Genomic DNA, 16771 nt, shown 5'->3' with positions numbered 1-16771 from the left:
TTCAGATATTTGTTTTTAATCGTCTAGCGAGTCTTAAAATTAACAGTTACTTATATAAATAACCTTTTAGAGATATAGGGTGGTATGAAAAAAAGTAGGTTCTTCCTGTATATAATATGTTATTTTTTTAAATTGTTTGCGACGTTGCCTTTTTAAAAAAAATTGAAAATCGAACTTCTGAATTGGAATAGAGACCTACAACTTTACATACTGGTAAACGAGGCTTCATTGTTTTGCTTGATATGGGTTTTATACAATTCCACCACATATACAGGGTGCTAACTAGAAGTGCTCAATTTCTTTTTATTGTATTTGTTTTTAGTTTTTCTCAAAGTCCATTATTTAATTTTTGACTGGCACACTATACAGGGTGAAATGTGAAAATTTCTAGTTTTTTCCACTGTAAAGTGTTTGTTTAGAAAATGTAAACTTCGGTTCAATTCTCATTCGGGCTACAACGCAAAATAACAAGGAAAGCTCCAATCCAACCCCAACTTGGGTAAACAAAAGCTTAATTGATTTCCGTTAAGGTAAAAAAGCGTCGTAACTCGATGCAAAAATCCCCGAAAAACAACTTAATCTCCTCAAAACACGTTATTTTAATTGTCTAGTGACACGTATTACAAGCCAGTAAATCCCCCCGATGGTAATTACATTCACTTTTTATTTAAACGCTCTGTCGACACGCAAAGATGAGAATTTGGGGTAAGAAGGGCGTCTCTTGTGGCAAGGTCGAGCGTGACGTCGCGACGCCGTCGGTAGCACCCATAAAACGACTTCAAGGTTCGAAGGATTCGCTTCCGACGACCTCGAGGGTGATGGATGGCCGATAGCCAAGGACGAAAATAATCAAGTGGGCTTTTCGGGGGTTTTTCCCCGAAACTATAAACATAATATGACACAAAATGACAGTTTTATTGTGTCCTTGGAATCAATCAATGTGCCACTTGCGATTTCACCATCATGTGACCATTACTCACCACTATCACGCGATCCACCCCTATTACCTTTCAAATCAAACCCTGCGTTATTATCTGCAATAATTACTCGGGCTTATCTAGCACGCGAGGGAGGATTTTGCAAATTGAGGGTTGATTTGTATCGTAGAAGGTCAATAAGTGTCAAAAATTATCTTATGTAAATTTTTTATTTACATACAGGGTGCCTCAATTTTCACATATCGCTGAATCTTGACTTTATTATTAATCATACGAATTTAATTTTTTGCTTGATGATATTGTTGGCAAGCCTGCATTGTCTCAATTTTTTTTTGGAATTTTTGTTGTGTTGAAATGCCGGCACGTGTCAGATATTTTCGTGGCTGGTCCCCTCCAACATCAAGGTTGTTTTATTTAACAAAAACTTCTTTTATTATGCATCCCCCGTTACGAATTGATCGTGTCACCTGCGATTACGTCATCGCGTTACGTAACACGGTCACGTGTTGCGATTTTCGCCAAATCTTAATTAGCCAATGGCGTGTCATAAGCACTGCATGCATGAAAATATGATTCATACATCCCTAATGTATCGATTTCTCGACAAATTGTTGTTACCGTGAACTTGGCATTTGAAATACATAATGAATGGCCGCATTCTTGGTAAATTACTACGTTTTTTGTGGGGTAGTGAAATTATCAATATACAAAGCGATTGCATTTTATCGGTTTAATAATTATGGATGATGATTCATAGTGTGCCCGTGAGTCGAGTTCCAAGAAGCGATTGTTTCGTTAAGATCTTTCTAAATGATTGTAGTGTTTGTTGTAATGATATGGAAATTTATTCAGTTATGTCATGTTTTTTTTTATCTTGACTGAATCGATACCGGATTTATAAAATGCAATTGAGACAATTAAATTTGCTCGAGCTTTGAAATGCTAAAAATCAACACAATTGATCATTTATGTTTTAAGTTTCAAGGGAGATATAGGCCGAGGAAGTTTCAGATGGTATCCCCTGTATGTTTTCTAATCCTTTAAATCTATTAAATTTTTACCAACTTTGAGACAATTAAATCTGCTTATGCTTCGAAAAGTCAAAAATCAACACAAATGATCATTGACTATTTATGTTTTAAATTTCAAGAGTTTTGGTGCAATAACAAGGGAGATATATGCCGAAGAAGTTTCGGATGGTACACCCTGTATGTTTTCCAAGCCTTGACATCTATTAAATTTTAATAAAAAAGAATTGTAAAAGTATTAAAGAGAAATATTGATTTAGAATTAAAATACTGAGTGTACAGGGTGTTCTAATTTCGAGCCAATTAAACCTACGTGAGTTTTGGCAAACTTGACTAAAATTCGATACAAGTGTCTATGTTTTAAGTTTCAAAAGTTTTGCTCCAAAAATTACAAAGATATTGGCTAAGGAAGTTTCACTTGATATATCCTGTATATTTTCCAAACCTTTGCATTTACTAAATTTTGACTAAAAACTAAGCCATATAAAAATTTCGAAGACAAATATTTATTTAGATATGAAATACTGAAATATACAGGGTGTCCGATTTGAGAGACAAATTAAGCTTGAAGAGCTGTGACTAAAATTCGACCCCAATGACCATTGAATGTCTGTGTTTTAAGTTCCAAATGTTTTGCAAAAAAAATAAGTGCCTAAAGGAAGTTTTACATGATAAACCCTGTATATTTTTTTGTATTTTTATATTGTTAAATTTTGACTAAAAACTAAGAAATATAAAAGTGTAGAAGGCAAATATTGTTTTAGAATTAACATATTGAATATACAGAGTGTTCCAACCTTGACAATTCAATCTTGCCCAGTTTCGGAAAATCAAAAAACAACACAAATTCTATGTTTTAAGTTTCAAGAGTTTTAGTGTAACAACAAAATAGATATAAGCCGATAAGATTCAGGTGGTACACCCTGTATGTTTTCCAAGCCTTCATATCTATTCATTTTTTATTAAAAACTAGGAATGGTAATAAATTGATGGCAAATATTGATCTGGGATTAAAATACTGAAGTATACAGGGTGTTTCAATTTTGCATGAGTTTTGTTAAACTGTGACTAGAATTTGACTAAAGGAAGTTTTACATGATACAGTCTGTATAAAAATTATTGAATACACAGATAACAATTAAATCTGCTCAGGCTTTGTCAAATTTGTAAAAGTAAAGAAAGAAAGAAGTTAATGAAAAGTTAAAAAGAGATACAAATGACGGAAACACAGGCTGTGGAAATTTTAAGTGGGTACACTCTGTATATTTTTTTAACTTGTACTTTTATTAAATTTTTATTAAGAACCAAGAAATGTTGAATTACTGGAGGCAAACAATGATCTAGAATTAAAATACTGAAGCATACAGGGTGTTAAAACTAAAACGCACCAATTTTTTATGGAATTAATGACTCACCCTGTATGCAAAATGCTGTTTGCGTATCTAAAGCGGAAATCACATTTTTTATTATTTTTTTTTGCCTAAGCAAACCATTATTTACTTGACCATGAAAAAAATATTTGCGCTTTTAACGAAAGCTTTATAAATTATTGACAATGAGAAATCGAAGTTTCAGCTTAACGGTGAAATTCGTAAATACAGGTCGTGAATAATTGAGTGATGTTTGAAATATTAATTTTTAACCTTGTAGATTTTTCAGGTGTCAAACTGAATTTTTTTATTGTTTTTGCTTTTTTTTTTAATTGAAATGTGATTTATGTCTCGAATTGAAAGTTTTTTATACCAAGACATAAAAATCTATAGGCTATATAAATTTTACTGGTAATTAAACTTTATTTCGGTTGTGATTACGAAATAATAAACATAAACCATTCATGTTTTTTTTATTACGAATTGTGACACCTGTCACGGACTATATTAAAAAAAAATAATTAAAAAATACCAATTGCATGTCTGTAGTTCGAGGACTGGTACCGCCAATTCCGTTCCGGTTTTCAGGCGAAAATTCTCGGAAAAAGTCCGAAATCCGGAGCCCGAAATCGATAATCGCACAATTAAGGTTATAATCGATTAAACTATTGTTCGCATGCTTGATCTCGAGCGAGTCAAGTTCAGTAGGTCTGTGGGACCTGGTCGCAGATGGCTGTGTTTATCAACGCACTCTTTGTTTCGTTCACGTGCTCGTTTCGTGAATTTTAAATCGGATTTGCACTTCAATCGATTAAAACCTCACCTCTTTTTGCCCTCTCGCAAAGGTGGAAGTGAGGTAATTTATCTTTGTTTTGCAATTTTAAACGTGGAAAAATGGTGGATGCGCCGGGAAAATAATAAAGTTCACTCAGTGTGATATTTTCAAAGGTTGTGTTGGACTAAATACTAGATTTAAAACAGTTTTTTTCGTTTCAGATGAATCAATTTCCAGGCTGAAAAAATGGAGTTTGAGGCGTGTCGGTGAGTCCCCGAGTTGGGTGTTCGTTTAGTGATTTTAGTTTTTTGCAGTTGCCATCATTTCGGGGATTCCAGTTAACAAAATGCAACAGAGAGGATTATACGCAATGAATATCGAAAACGAAGATAAATCATCACAGTCGAGTCGAGGCCGAGTAATTTTTTAATTTTTTTTTTTTTTTTCGTTTTAAATCAAGATTGATTTTTAGCACAATTCGAAATTGAAAGTTTTGGTTCGAAGTCACGCTATCCGTGAAGAAGCCTCCCCCCCTCGCGAATCCTCTCCCTCTCGTTTGATCTCTCCCAGTATCAAAGTCATTCCCTCGACGGAGACCTCTCCTGCCCGTTCTTCGCCTTCGGGGAATCCCGTTGTTGTGTTGAGTCCTTCGTTGACGTCGCCGTGTCTTTCCCCTGTTTGTGTTTCGCCGACGTCGACGTTGGTGCCGTCGCCGACGAATGCCGATGGGAGCGACGATAACAGTCCCAAATACCTCAACAGACTCAATAAACAGAATCTTGAGAAGAAGGAAAATGCTAGTCAAAATAATAGAAAAAAATTTATTTGTGATTGTTCGAATCAGAACTGCAAGTGCGCCAAAAATCAAGAGCGCAATTTTAATAATAATCTCACGAATATTAATAATAATGTGGTTAGTTCGAACACTTTGACGGTTAATAGGGCGAACTCGAGGAATAAGTTGCGACAGCAGAGCTCCTCGCAGGGGAGCTTCGAGGGGAGCTCGTCGAATTCGCCGTGTTTGTCCAGAGGTAAATAACTATTTTTTTTGCGATTTCATGCCAAATGCTTGTTATATTTTGGTTTTTGTGACCATGAAATTTAATTTAGCACTTGTTTAAGGCAATTTGACTTTAAGAAAAAGGACAAATTTTCGCCTATATTTCAAAAACTTCCTTATGAAAAATTTAACTTCAGTGCAATAAGGAGATTTTGTGGCTTTGAAAAATAGCAACGAGTTTTTTTTTACAAAAATCAACAAACTTTAATCGATATCTCGAAAACTAGTGATGATAAATAAAAACTTATTATATGTTTGGGATTCTTCTACAATTGTGCCTAAGAAAAATTTTATTTTATTTTTTCTTGTTGTTGATTTTTATGTCCTTGGAGAATTCAAATTCTAGCACTTGATGAGAGGCGAATTTTACAAAAAAATAAGAATTTTGACGGGTATTTCGAAAACTGTTAATTGTAGGTAAAAACCGATTACACATTAGGAATTTTTGCATAATTTTGTATGACAAAAGTTTAATTTTTTCGATTTTGTCACCTTGAGAAATTATTATTTGGCACTTACCCAATTTCACAAAAAAATATTGAAAATTTTGATAAATATCTCGAAAACTAGCAACAATAAGTGAAAACTGGATACATGGTTAGAATCCTTGGACAATTTTGTATCAAAAAATATAATTTGGGTCTATTTTTTTTTATTTCTGTAGCCTTGAGAAATTATTGTTGCACTTGATCAGAGAGCAAATAAATTGACGTATTTTGGCCAATACCTTATAAAATATTAGAAAAACTAAATACATATTTTAATGCAATTAACTTATTTTTGACTTTGAAAAATTACAATTCTAGTACTTTAACCAACGCACGGTTTAAAATGTTTAAATTTTTACAGATATCTCGAAAATTGATAATAAGTATGTCCAAAAAAGAAAGATGTTTCTTAGAATATTTGTTAAAATCAAAAATTATCAATCAAATGTCAAATCGCAAAAAAATAAGCAGTTAGGCACATTTTCTCAATTACTTAGAAATACCAATGTCTTTGCTAAATTTTCTCAAAATTGCAATACGGCATTTTTACAAAAATTGAGAATTTTGTACAATATTTCGAAAACTATTAATAGTAGACAAAAACCGATTACACATTAGGAATTCTTGCATAATTTTGTATGACAAAAGTTCAGTTTAGGTCCAATTTTTTCGATTTTGTAACCTTGGGAAGTTACTATTTGGCACTCAACCAATTTCAGAAAAAAATAGGAAAATTTTGATAAATCCTTCAACAATTTTGTATAAAAACTATAATCTGGGTCTATTTTTTTAATTTCTGTAGCCTTGAGAACTTATTCTTGTAGCACTTGACTAGAGAGCAAAAAAATCGACGAATTTTGGCCGATACGTGATAAACTATTAGAAATAAATAAAAACTGAGTATATATTTGGAATCCTTGGACAATTACTTAAGAAAAATTTAATTTTAATACAATTTACTTATTTTTGATTTTGAAAAATTACTATTCTACTACTTGACTAGAAACCGTCAAGTTTCTTAAAAACTACTAGAGATAAATGAAAACTAATTAGAAAGGTGGAAACCTTAGACAATTTTACGGAAGAAAAATGTAATTTTAATACAGTTCCTTTATTTTTGATCTTTATAAATTGAAATTCCAATACTTGACCAGACAAAAACTGAGAATTTTGTACGATATTTCGAAAACTACTAATAGTAGGCAAAAACCGATTACATATTTGGGTTTCTTGGACAATTTTGTTAAAAAGAATATATTTCAGTCCAATTTTTCGATTTCTGTAGCTTTGAGAAATTATAAAAAGCACTTAAGCAGAGTTAAAGATAATTGACAAGTTTTGACCAATATCTCTAAACTTTTTGATCATAAATAATAACCGATTACATAATCGGACACTTTTAAAAAAATTTCTCATTAATAATTTAATTTTAGTTGATTTTTGTACTCTTGAACGTTTAAAATTTGACGAATTTTACAAAAATAAAATAAAATTTTAACCGATATTTCAAAAACTATTAATAGTATATAAAAACTTGGAATCCCTGGATGATTTCCTATAACACAAATTTGATTTCAGTCTACTTTTATTATTTTTGTAGCCTTGAGAAATTATAAATTTAGTACTTGACCAAAGACCAGAAAAAAAATTACAAGTTTTTGCCGATAACGCAAAAACGACTAGAAATAAATGAAAACTAATTACATAATTTGAATTCTTGAATAATTTTGCGTAAGAAAAATCTAATTTCGGGGACATTTTGTTGATTTATGTAGCCTTGAAAGATTTTAATTTTTGTACCGAAGACATTTGACGAATTTTACAAAAATTGAATTTGAGAAAACTCTTGCTAAAAACTGGATATTATATTCGGAATACTTGGTCCGTTTTTATAAAAAAGTATAATTCTAGCAAAAAAATTGACAAATTTTGGCTGATATCTCAAAAACTTTTAGTGATAAATAAAAACTGATATAATCGAGATCTTTCGACAATTTTGCGTAAGAAAAATCAAATTTTGGCTCAATTTGTTAATTTCTGTGATCTGTGTGAAATTAAATTTGACCAGAGACGGTTTCACGGTTTAAAATGTTTAAATTTTTACAGATATCTCGAAAACTGATAACAATAAGTAAAAACTTATTACTTATTCAAAAAATAAAGATGTTTCTTAAACGGAATAGAATATTTGTTTTAAAAAAATTTTAACAATTAAATGTCAAATAAATAAAAGAAACGCAGTTAGGCACTTTTTCTTAATTCTCAAAAAAATACTAATATCTTTGCTAAATTTTCTCAAAATTGCAATAGGGACATTTTGGACATAGCCTCAAAATATTTTTTATCATTTATTTGTAAAGAACAATTTTTTTAATCTCAATTTTACAAAAAAATATGAAGTTACTTTTTTGTGGTTATATTTCCAGACAGCAGTTCAGAGCAATACACAGACACTTCAGGTGCCGACCTCGAGGTATTCATACCTGAAACTCTCAACAGAAACGCAAAAGACCGAGCGTTCATGTTGAGAATCGAACAAGAACTAGTCAGTCTTGCCAAAGATAAAATGTAAGAATTATTCTCTCCTTGTCCAGACAATTTCAAAAATTGTCATATTTTCAGTAAAACTCATTACAAATTTCCACCGATGTCGAGCTACCAACGCATGCTGGTCCATCGTTGCGCCGCTTACTTCGGCATGGACCACAACATCGAATCGTCAGGAAAATGCGTTGTCGTCAACAAAACGAAAAACACGAGAATACCAGACGTTGAATTCAAAGAGCACATAAAAGAGGATGTCGTCTTCAGCGAGGAACCTAGACGCTCGATCCTCAAACGCGACTCAAACAGCATTGAGGATTATAGTTTCAAGTCGCCAGATCGGCAGTACTCCATGGAGAACAGGAGGAGCAAGAGTTTTGAGGAGAGGGAGGAGGAGTACGCGAAAATACGCCGACGAATTTTCAACAAAGAAGTAATAAAAAACTTAAAAAAACAATAGTATAAACAATATCTAGTATACTACTACAAAGTGGTTATAAATGATTTTCATCTAGCCAGCTGTGAATTTTCCATGTAAAATAAAAAATACCGCTTTATTAAAGTAGGGGTACCTACTTGTTTTAACTCAAAATTAAAAAATCGCCGTTTACTAAGCGTCCACTTCGAAAATAGACTTCAATTATAAACTTGTTTTCTTCCAAAGTATACATTATTATCAATTATTATAGGAAATTAGTTGAAACAATAAAAGTTTAATTAACAACAATTTATTATTAATTAATAAGTAACACTAATGACAGAATTAGAGCTTTCAAAAAAAGTAGAGCGGCACAAATAAATAAAGTTACATGCAAAAAAATTCCAAAACTGGCTAGATGAAAATCATTTATAACCACTCTGTACTATGTTATAGTACATACAGGATGTTCCGTCTAACCCCCACATTGGAAGTATTGAGAGTTCGAATAATCGTATTTATTTGAAAATTGGTACATAGCCATAATCCATTAAATCCTCTTAAATGAAAATATTTTCAAGATGGCGGCACTTCCGGTTATACCGGAAGTCGGTCTCAACTTTCTTATTTTAAATGGAAAGGTATATTTTTAACTGCGTTTTTGGATTAATCGGGTTATTTTAAGGGAGTTTTCATCAACTTTCTCTATACCTAAATTTAGCCGTTTTTGAAATATTTGGAGTTTTTCAAAAAATTTTAGATCTGCACCTTCCACTTTAAAAATCGGTAACTCTGATATTTTTTTAAATTTTGAATTTGTTTTTTTTGGCGTTTGAAAAAGAAAGCTCAGATCTTTCTTCTTGTGTTTTCAAATTGTGAAAAAAAAATAACAAACCCCAAAATTTTAAGGTTACTTTTTTAATAATTCAAATACTCATAACTCAATTTTTCCAAATGAAATACCCCAATTTTTATTTTACTAAACGGAAGAGAATTTAATTTTGCATCGATCTGTATTAACATTCCCTATACCTAAATTTAATAATTTTCAAGTTATGGTGACTTTTTTTTAAGACTGCGAAAAATCTTTTACTAGCCACACCCGTTTTCGCATAGTTTGCTATGGAAATCAAAAATGTCAAAATTGTTTTTCAATAAACGTGGACAGTGAATTATTATTTGACAAATAGTGCCAAAATATGGAGAATCAAAGCTACTCAAACTTAGATTTAAATCAAGCTAACCTCAAAGAAAATATAAAAAATAAATAAATTCAGAGAACTAAAATTTTCCTCACTTGCTAGCTTTAAGTAGATGCAAGTATAAACAAATGAAATTAAAACTGGTAGTTTGTACAATAAAATGCAAGAAGAATAATAATAAATAATACTGGCTACTTGATAATTAATATAACTAATATCATATGATCATTTGAATTAATAATTAGAGTTGTTGTACAATAAAATGCAAGAATAATAATAATAAATAATACTAGCTACTTGATAATTAATATAACTAATGTCATGTAATTATTTGAATTGATAGTTGGAGTAGGCTTTATTAGATTTTTAATTTGTATGAAAACGGTGATTATCATAGTTAATCAAGTTGAAAAGTCAAATAATAAGATTTCGAACGTTAATATTTAATTAGAATACATGTTTTCCTTCAGTTTGCACTAGTTAATCATTCATAAAGAAAAAAAAACGCCTACTTTAATTATAAATTAAAATGATCGCATTGTAGAACCTATCAATAATAATTAAGTTTGAGTAACTTTGATTCTCCATATTTTTCACTATTTATCAAATAATAATTTACCGTTGACGTTTTTAGAGAAACTTTTTGACTTCCATACCAAACTATGCGAAAACGAGTGTAACTAGTAATAAATGTTCTGTAGTCTTAAAAAAGTCATCATAACTTAAAAATTATTAAATTTAGGTATAGAGAATGTAAATACAGATCGATGCAGAATTAAATTTCATTTGGAAACATTGAGTTATGGGTATTTAAATTATTACAAAAGTAACCTTAAAATTTTAGGGTTTGATATTTTTTTTTCAAAATTTGAAAATACCAGAAGAAAGATCTAAGCGTTCTCTTTCAAACGCCAAAAAAACGAATTATATATTTTTTTAATGGCCCAGTTACCGATCTTTAAATTGGAAGGTGCAGATGCAAAATTTTTTGAAAAACTTTAAATTAATCAAAAACGGCTAAATTTAGGTATAGGGAAAGCTGATGAAAACTCCCTTAAAATAACCCGATTAATCCAAAAACGCAGTAAAAAATATAGTTTTCTATTTAAAATAAGAAAATTGAGACCGACTTCCGGTATAACAGGAAGTGCCACCATCTTGGAAATATTTTCATTTAGAAGGACTTGATGAATTAGGGCTATGTACCAATTTTCAAATAATTATGATTATTCGGACTCCCAATACTTTTAATGTGGGGTTTAAGCAGAACACCCTGTATAGTATGTAAACCAATGGTAGCTTTTTATTTTGCAGGAGTTGTGTCTGTTGCGTCAGATGCAAGATGGGGGCAGTAGTGAGGATTTCGAGTGGGCTGAAATCCCATGGTCTAGCACCGATAGCGAAAACTCGTCGAGATTCCGCCTCCAATTGCCCGAACATACCCGAAGGGCCGGAAAATTGACTAAAGTAAGTCCAAATTTTCGGTTAATTTTCACAATTCCTCTTTAGGTTCTCTCGGAGGAAGCCGGCGAGACTTCGCGTCCTTACGTCGCTAAAAGTTACAGTTTTGGGGGCTACGCCGGAGTCCTAAACCGCGGAGACAGCGTCGTGTCGACTCACAGTGCCGGCCCTCGTCTCCTAACCAAACAAGGTCGGTTATAACCCTTTGTGTCCTTTTGTTCAATTGTTTTTCAGATTCGGGCGCTAGTTCGGTCTCGTGGCGTCTAAGCCCTTCAAGTTCCGGTTACAAATCCCAATCGCAAATGTCCGAGTCGATAACCCCCTCCCCTACCTCCACCCCCAATCAGATCGTCGAGTCGAATGAGAAAGACTCGATTGTTTGGGCCGTCACTGATATACAGCGTGTTCCAAAAGGCAGTATTATTATCAATCCGCAAACTGGGGAACCAATCAAAAACGAGGACGGCTCTTTGTACCACTACGATCCGAATAATCCGCCTCCTGGGTTTGTCACTTCGAAACCGCCTCCTTCACCGAAAAAAACATCACCACAAAGTGTATCACCGAAAAAACGAAATTCGAAACTTTCGCCTAATCATAAATCCCACGTGACTAACAGTTCGACCAGTCCTAGTTTGCCTTACTCCCCACCACCGAATCGAACTTTTCCATTTATGGGTGATAATAACATGGGTGGGTATCCAGTTTATGGGCCTGCGTATCCACCATCGAGTCATGAAACTGTACCATTCTACCAGCAACCATGCATCGTGTACAACGTACCCATCTCGCCACATTTCGAAGGACGAATGGTGTGTTACCACCCACATACAGGGTGAATATAAAGTATGGAACCAAGCGGTTTTATTTTTAATCATTTGCCACCAGAAAATAATAATTAATATAAATTAAAGTAATATAAAAAATGTGATCGTATTTTCTGAACGAAATTTTGTTTTGTTTTTGAGTTATGCGATTTTTTTTTTAAGTTATGTGAAAAATTTTTTTTGAAAAAATTAAATACAGGGTGTTCCGTTTTTATTGTTACAAATTTAAACAGATGATAGGCAATTCAATTCTAAAACAAAAGTTTCCTATAAACATGTTTCGAAAAATGCTTGGTAACGGAGCTACACCCTTTGAAAAGGGCTAACTTGTTTTTGCTAATATTTCAGAAACCATTTAAAAAATTTGGTACAGATGATAACCTTTATACACCTAAACGAATTCAAACATCAAATGTCGAAATTTTTAATCAGGGGCGTACGAAACTGGGGGAGTTTAAGGTAAAAAAATACCCTATTTATTTTGACTTTAGTTTCTCGGTACTTTCAGCAACAAAATCTTAAGTTCGATAGTTTATCACAGAAAAGTCTCTCTTGTGTCGATACTACTTAGTGTCTTTGAATAAAATTGATTTAAAATTTATGTTACACACCAATACAACATTCAAATAAATCAGAATTAACAGAATAATAAAAGCAAGAAATTCATATTTTTTAATCAACCTCAATTAATTAACATTACATTACAGTAACAATAATAACATTAATTAAATGAATTTGCCTAAATCTAAAGGAGTTGTTCAAAGTGACCATCATTTTGCTCAATGCATAACTAAAGAAACTAAAGCCAAAATAAATAGGTATTTTTTTTACCCTAAACCCCACCAGTTTCGGACGCCCCTGATTAAAAATTTCGACATTTGATGTTTGAATTCGTTTAGGTGTATAAAGATTATTATCTGTACCAAATTTTGTAATTTTATCTTAAATGGTTTCTAAAACATTAGCAAAAACCTATTAGCCCCCTTTCAGGGGGTGTAGCTCCCTTACCAAGCATTTTTCGATACATGTTTATAGGAAACTTTTGTCTTAGAATTGAATATCCTATCACCTGTTTAAATTTGTAACAATAAAAACGGAACACCCTGTATAAAGCAGATAGTTGTAATCCTTAGAGTATAGCTTTTATGTGAAAAATAATTTTATAGTGGGTTGCCATTTAAAAAAATATTTTTTTTTGTAGAACTCAAAAACAAAAGGAAACTTCGTAAAAATTTTTTCTTGTTAAATCATTAATTAGTTTTTTAAAAAAATAAATAGTTTAAGCAAAAAACGTTTGGTTCTATACTTTTTATTCACCTGGTATAACTACGTTTCTGATTTGTCAATTGTAGGAACCTCCACCAATGAACGAAATGGGCGGTACTTACTACGTCCCAGATAACAACATAACATATCAACCCCCACCTTCCTACTACCAACAACCAATCACGTTCTATCCGAACGCCCCACCTTCAAACCCGCCCCCGCCACGATTCCCTATCTCGTACCAAGCTCCGCCTCCTCCTCCTCCCCCAAACCCCGATTTGGTCCCCGTCTATCCCCCTCTTGTCTATCCCAATCAGGGCTACCAACCGAATGTTGTCTACACGCAAAACCCCGTCTACTACCCACAATACCCCCAAAATACCTCCACCCCCAACAATTGCACCGCCTCCGTCTCCCATACGCAATTCTCGAGCCACCTCCAGGAAAACAACCACCAAAATGCTGTGATGCAACAACTCACACAAAATATGTCACAAATGAGTTTCGTACAAAATCAGAATCATTCGAATTATATGTTGAATAAAATGACTCCGCCCCATTTTGACGTGAGACAAAAAAGCAATAAGTTTGGGGGTCCCCCGAAAGGATTTGTCTTGGGGTCGAGTCAAAGTAGCACCGGGACGAATTCACCGGCGGCGACTGTAGTGGCGGGGTATTGCCCCCCAAATCCGGGGATGTACAGAACGCCCCCTGAAACGCCCCCGAATCAGTACAACTACGGGCCGGGGTTTCCCATACCGCCGATGCTTTTTAGACAAGTAAAATCTAACCTCAAAAAATACAAAACTTGATTTTTGAATTATTTAAGATGAGCAACACGTCTGGTACCACCCGAAGTAGTCGGTCACCAACCCCCGCCGGGGATGTGTCTCATTTTGATAGGCCGAGAATAGCGCCACCTGGTGTCTACCATGGTATGCCTTACGTCCTTCCATGTTAGTAGTTATGATTCAGTGTTGCCAACTTAATTTCTGATATAATGCGTTTTAGCTGATAATAGGGTAATCCCCGGGAGTGGTCAACCGTACCGACAGCCGCCTCCGCCGGTAAAACAGCACACTTTCAGTCAGTCACACAAAAATCGAAAGTCAAAGTATGTATCCATCGGTGATTTACCCATTTTTAGTTTTTCTTTTTGTAGGGGAAACAAATTGTCAAGTTTACCCAACGCAAAATAATTCTAAATTAATTGTTATAAAACCGTGGGTTTTACATCGATTTCGTGCTGCCCCCTTGCAATTGTTGTAAAATTGAGGTAAGAAGTTCCTTTTAATTTAAGACATCACTTATTTATTTCGATGCCATAATGAGATTTCGAAGGGATTTGTTTGCCATGAATAAAAAATTGCTCAATTCGTTTCGTTATTTCGCACAATGTTATTATATTTTTGTTATGTTTGAAAGTCTTACCTGAGCGTGGGCCTCTTGAATACGAAAAGACAATCTATTTTGTTGTATGTGAAACTTTGTAAATAATGAAAAAAAAACCATGAAGGGTCCATTTTAGGTGTACACATTTTTGTATGTATTTGGAAAATTTGCCTGAAATGTGTTCAACTAAAACCAACACAAGGAAACAATAATTGACACTTTTTTCCCTTTAAATGTGACGACGACTGTTGTTTGTAAATTGTATTGAATTTATTAAGAAATTTTATAAAAACTGTTAAATGTTTTCCTATTTTAGGTCAACAATTTCCGGTTTTAAGCATGGACAGTTGAGTGATTTTTGTGATTCGTTTTTTAACAAAATTTATAGAATCGTTTTAAGTAGAATTGTTGATCTAAAATCATTTCGAGACGGATTTTTTACCGTTCAAGGAATTCCATCCATTTCTAGTACTTTTCCAAGCTAATTTTACACACTTCATAATTCAAATTGTCATTTTCGAGTCAATTACAATACGTGAGAAAAACTTTACCGATTTATCTGATGTGTACTTAATTTTCATGTAAAAAGCAGTTTCATTGGAAAACTGATGACTATGTGCTTGGGATATCAGATTTCCAACGGTAAAATGGAGAAACAAAACATGTACATCGTTTTAAAATTGATATTTTCAAAGTAGTATTAATCGTTGTAGAAAATTAGTCGTTAATTTGTATTTCCAACATAGGTTTTTTATGTTTGTAATGATTTTATTTATTATTTGTGTTCTAATGTGCCTCGGACACTTGTAAATTAAAGTTATTTCATAAAAGAGAAAGTGTTTGATTTTTTATCCCGTTTTTGAGTCACTCTTAATCGATTTCAGGGTAGAGGTAAGTAAATGAAGGTCTTTTGTATTTACATTACGTATTTTAATTTTATTTTTCGTGAAGTAAATGACAAAAAATTAATTAATAAAAAATAAGAAATATAATTAAACTATTCAAAAATCAGATGATCAAAATACAGATTAAATGTGAGTTAGGGGGAAAACAAAAACCGAAAGAAAATGAAAATGTATATTTGTTACAAAAATACAGGAAACTTAAGATACATACCTATATTTAACAATTTTTTTTCTAAGATAACAATTCTATTGATCTATGCCTACGTTTGTGTTTTAAAGAACTAAAAAACAGATAAACAATACAAATTAACAAAATAGAAATTATGATTAAAATGACAACAATAAGTATTAATGTAGTTTTATTATTATTCATTATTTCGACTTTATACTGGTTTAAATAACCGAAAAGTTCGTTATGAAATTCTTCATCGGAATTTTTGGCCGTAAATTGTGAACTGTTTAATGTTTTAATTTTATTTATTAAACTTGCATTATTGACACACGCAATTCCGTGAACATTTTCAACATCGTGAGAAGTTCCTTCTGCTAAACTTATTTTGTTTTTTAAAATATTAACAAGGTTGCTGCAATTTAGGAAATTATGATCCAAATAAATGGTTTGCAAATTCATTAGGTGTTGTCGCAGTTCATATCCATTCATGTAAGAAAGTTTGTTATTATCGAGATTCAATTCTTCTAAATTTAATAGAGAAATTAGGACTTCAAGATCCAAATATAATAATTGATTATTGGAAAGATTTAAAACTGTAAGTTTTTTTAAACTATCAAAAACCCCAAATGGTAATTTTTTGATTCGATTTTGAGATAAATCTAATGTTTGCAATTCTTTTAAATTTTGAAAAGCATGTGGATAAACATTTGTTATATTGTTATGACTTAAATCTAGTACTCTTAGTGTATTACAAAAAAATGGTTTATCTATAATGAGAATTTGATTGTTATTCAAATATAACTCGTCTAAACTTAACAACGTTTCGAATCTGCCATCTTCAATTCTCGATAGTTTATTCTTACCTAGATATAGTATATTTAGGTTGTCAATCTTCTTGAAAGAATTTTTTTCTATTTTGGTAATG

General features: G+C 32.4%; 2 protein-coding genes across 7 annotated transcripts in view; one reads left to right on the top strand and one right to left on the bottom strand.

Annotated features, from left to right (window-relative positions):
* Window positions 1-15599, top strand: part of LOC123011362 (cAMP-regulated phosphoprotein 21) — a 30047-nt gene extending 14448 nt beyond the window's left edge. For 2 of the 6 annotated variants that reach the window (XM_044408757.1, XM_044408759.1), the window contains 12 exons: window positions 4333-4377; window positions 4426-4529; window positions 4584-5142; window positions 8086-8227; window positions 8282-8636; window positions 11123-11290; window positions 11333-11474; window positions 11519-12096; window positions 13464-14156; window positions 14207-14333; window positions 14389-14491; window positions 14540-15599. In XM_044408757.1, the coding sequence (XP_044264692.1) occupies window positions 4458-4529; window positions 4584-5142; window positions 8086-8227; window positions 8282-8636; window positions 11123-11290; window positions 11333-11474; window positions 11519-12096; window positions 13464-14156; window positions 14207-14333; window positions 14389-14491; window positions 14540-14576 (2976 nt within the window). In that variant the 5' untranslated portion in view covers window positions 4333-4377; window positions 4426-4457 and the 3' untranslated portion in view covers window positions 14577-15599. Of the gene's footprint in view, window positions 1-4170; window positions 4193-4332; window positions 4378-4425; window positions 4530-4583; window positions 5143-8085; window positions 8228-8281; window positions 8637-11122; window positions 11291-11332; window positions 11475-11518; window positions 12097-13463; window positions 14157-14206; window positions 14334-14388; window positions 14492-14539 lie in introns of those variants that run through there. The other 4 variants (XR_006413141.1, XM_044408760.1, XM_044408756.1 and 1 more) reach the window with 4 other exon arrangements.
* A 307-nt stretch (window positions 15600-15906) lies between these two features.
* The window catches only part of LOC123011728 (leucine-rich repeat-containing protein 15-like), a 2139-nt gene continuing 1274 nt past the window's right edge, over window positions 15907-16771 (bottom strand). The window contains exon 3 of the mRNA XM_044409316.1: window positions 15907-16771. Within this exon, the coding sequence (XP_044265251.1) occupies window positions 15907-16771 (865 nt within the window).

Source organism: Tribolium madens, unplaced genomic scaffold (genome assembly GCF_015345945.1).
Source record: "Tribolium madens isolate multiple individuals breed KSU strain unplaced genomic scaffold, Tmad_KSU_1.1 Scaffold_91;HRSCAF=231;Tcas5.2_LG7, whole genome shotgun sequence".
Classification (NCBI taxonomy): domain Eukaryota; kingdom Metazoa; phylum Arthropoda; class Insecta; order Coleoptera; family Tenebrionidae; genus Tribolium; species Tribolium madens.
Note: the sequence above shows the minus strand (reverse complement) of the source record. Positions and strands in the feature narration are given on the sequence as shown.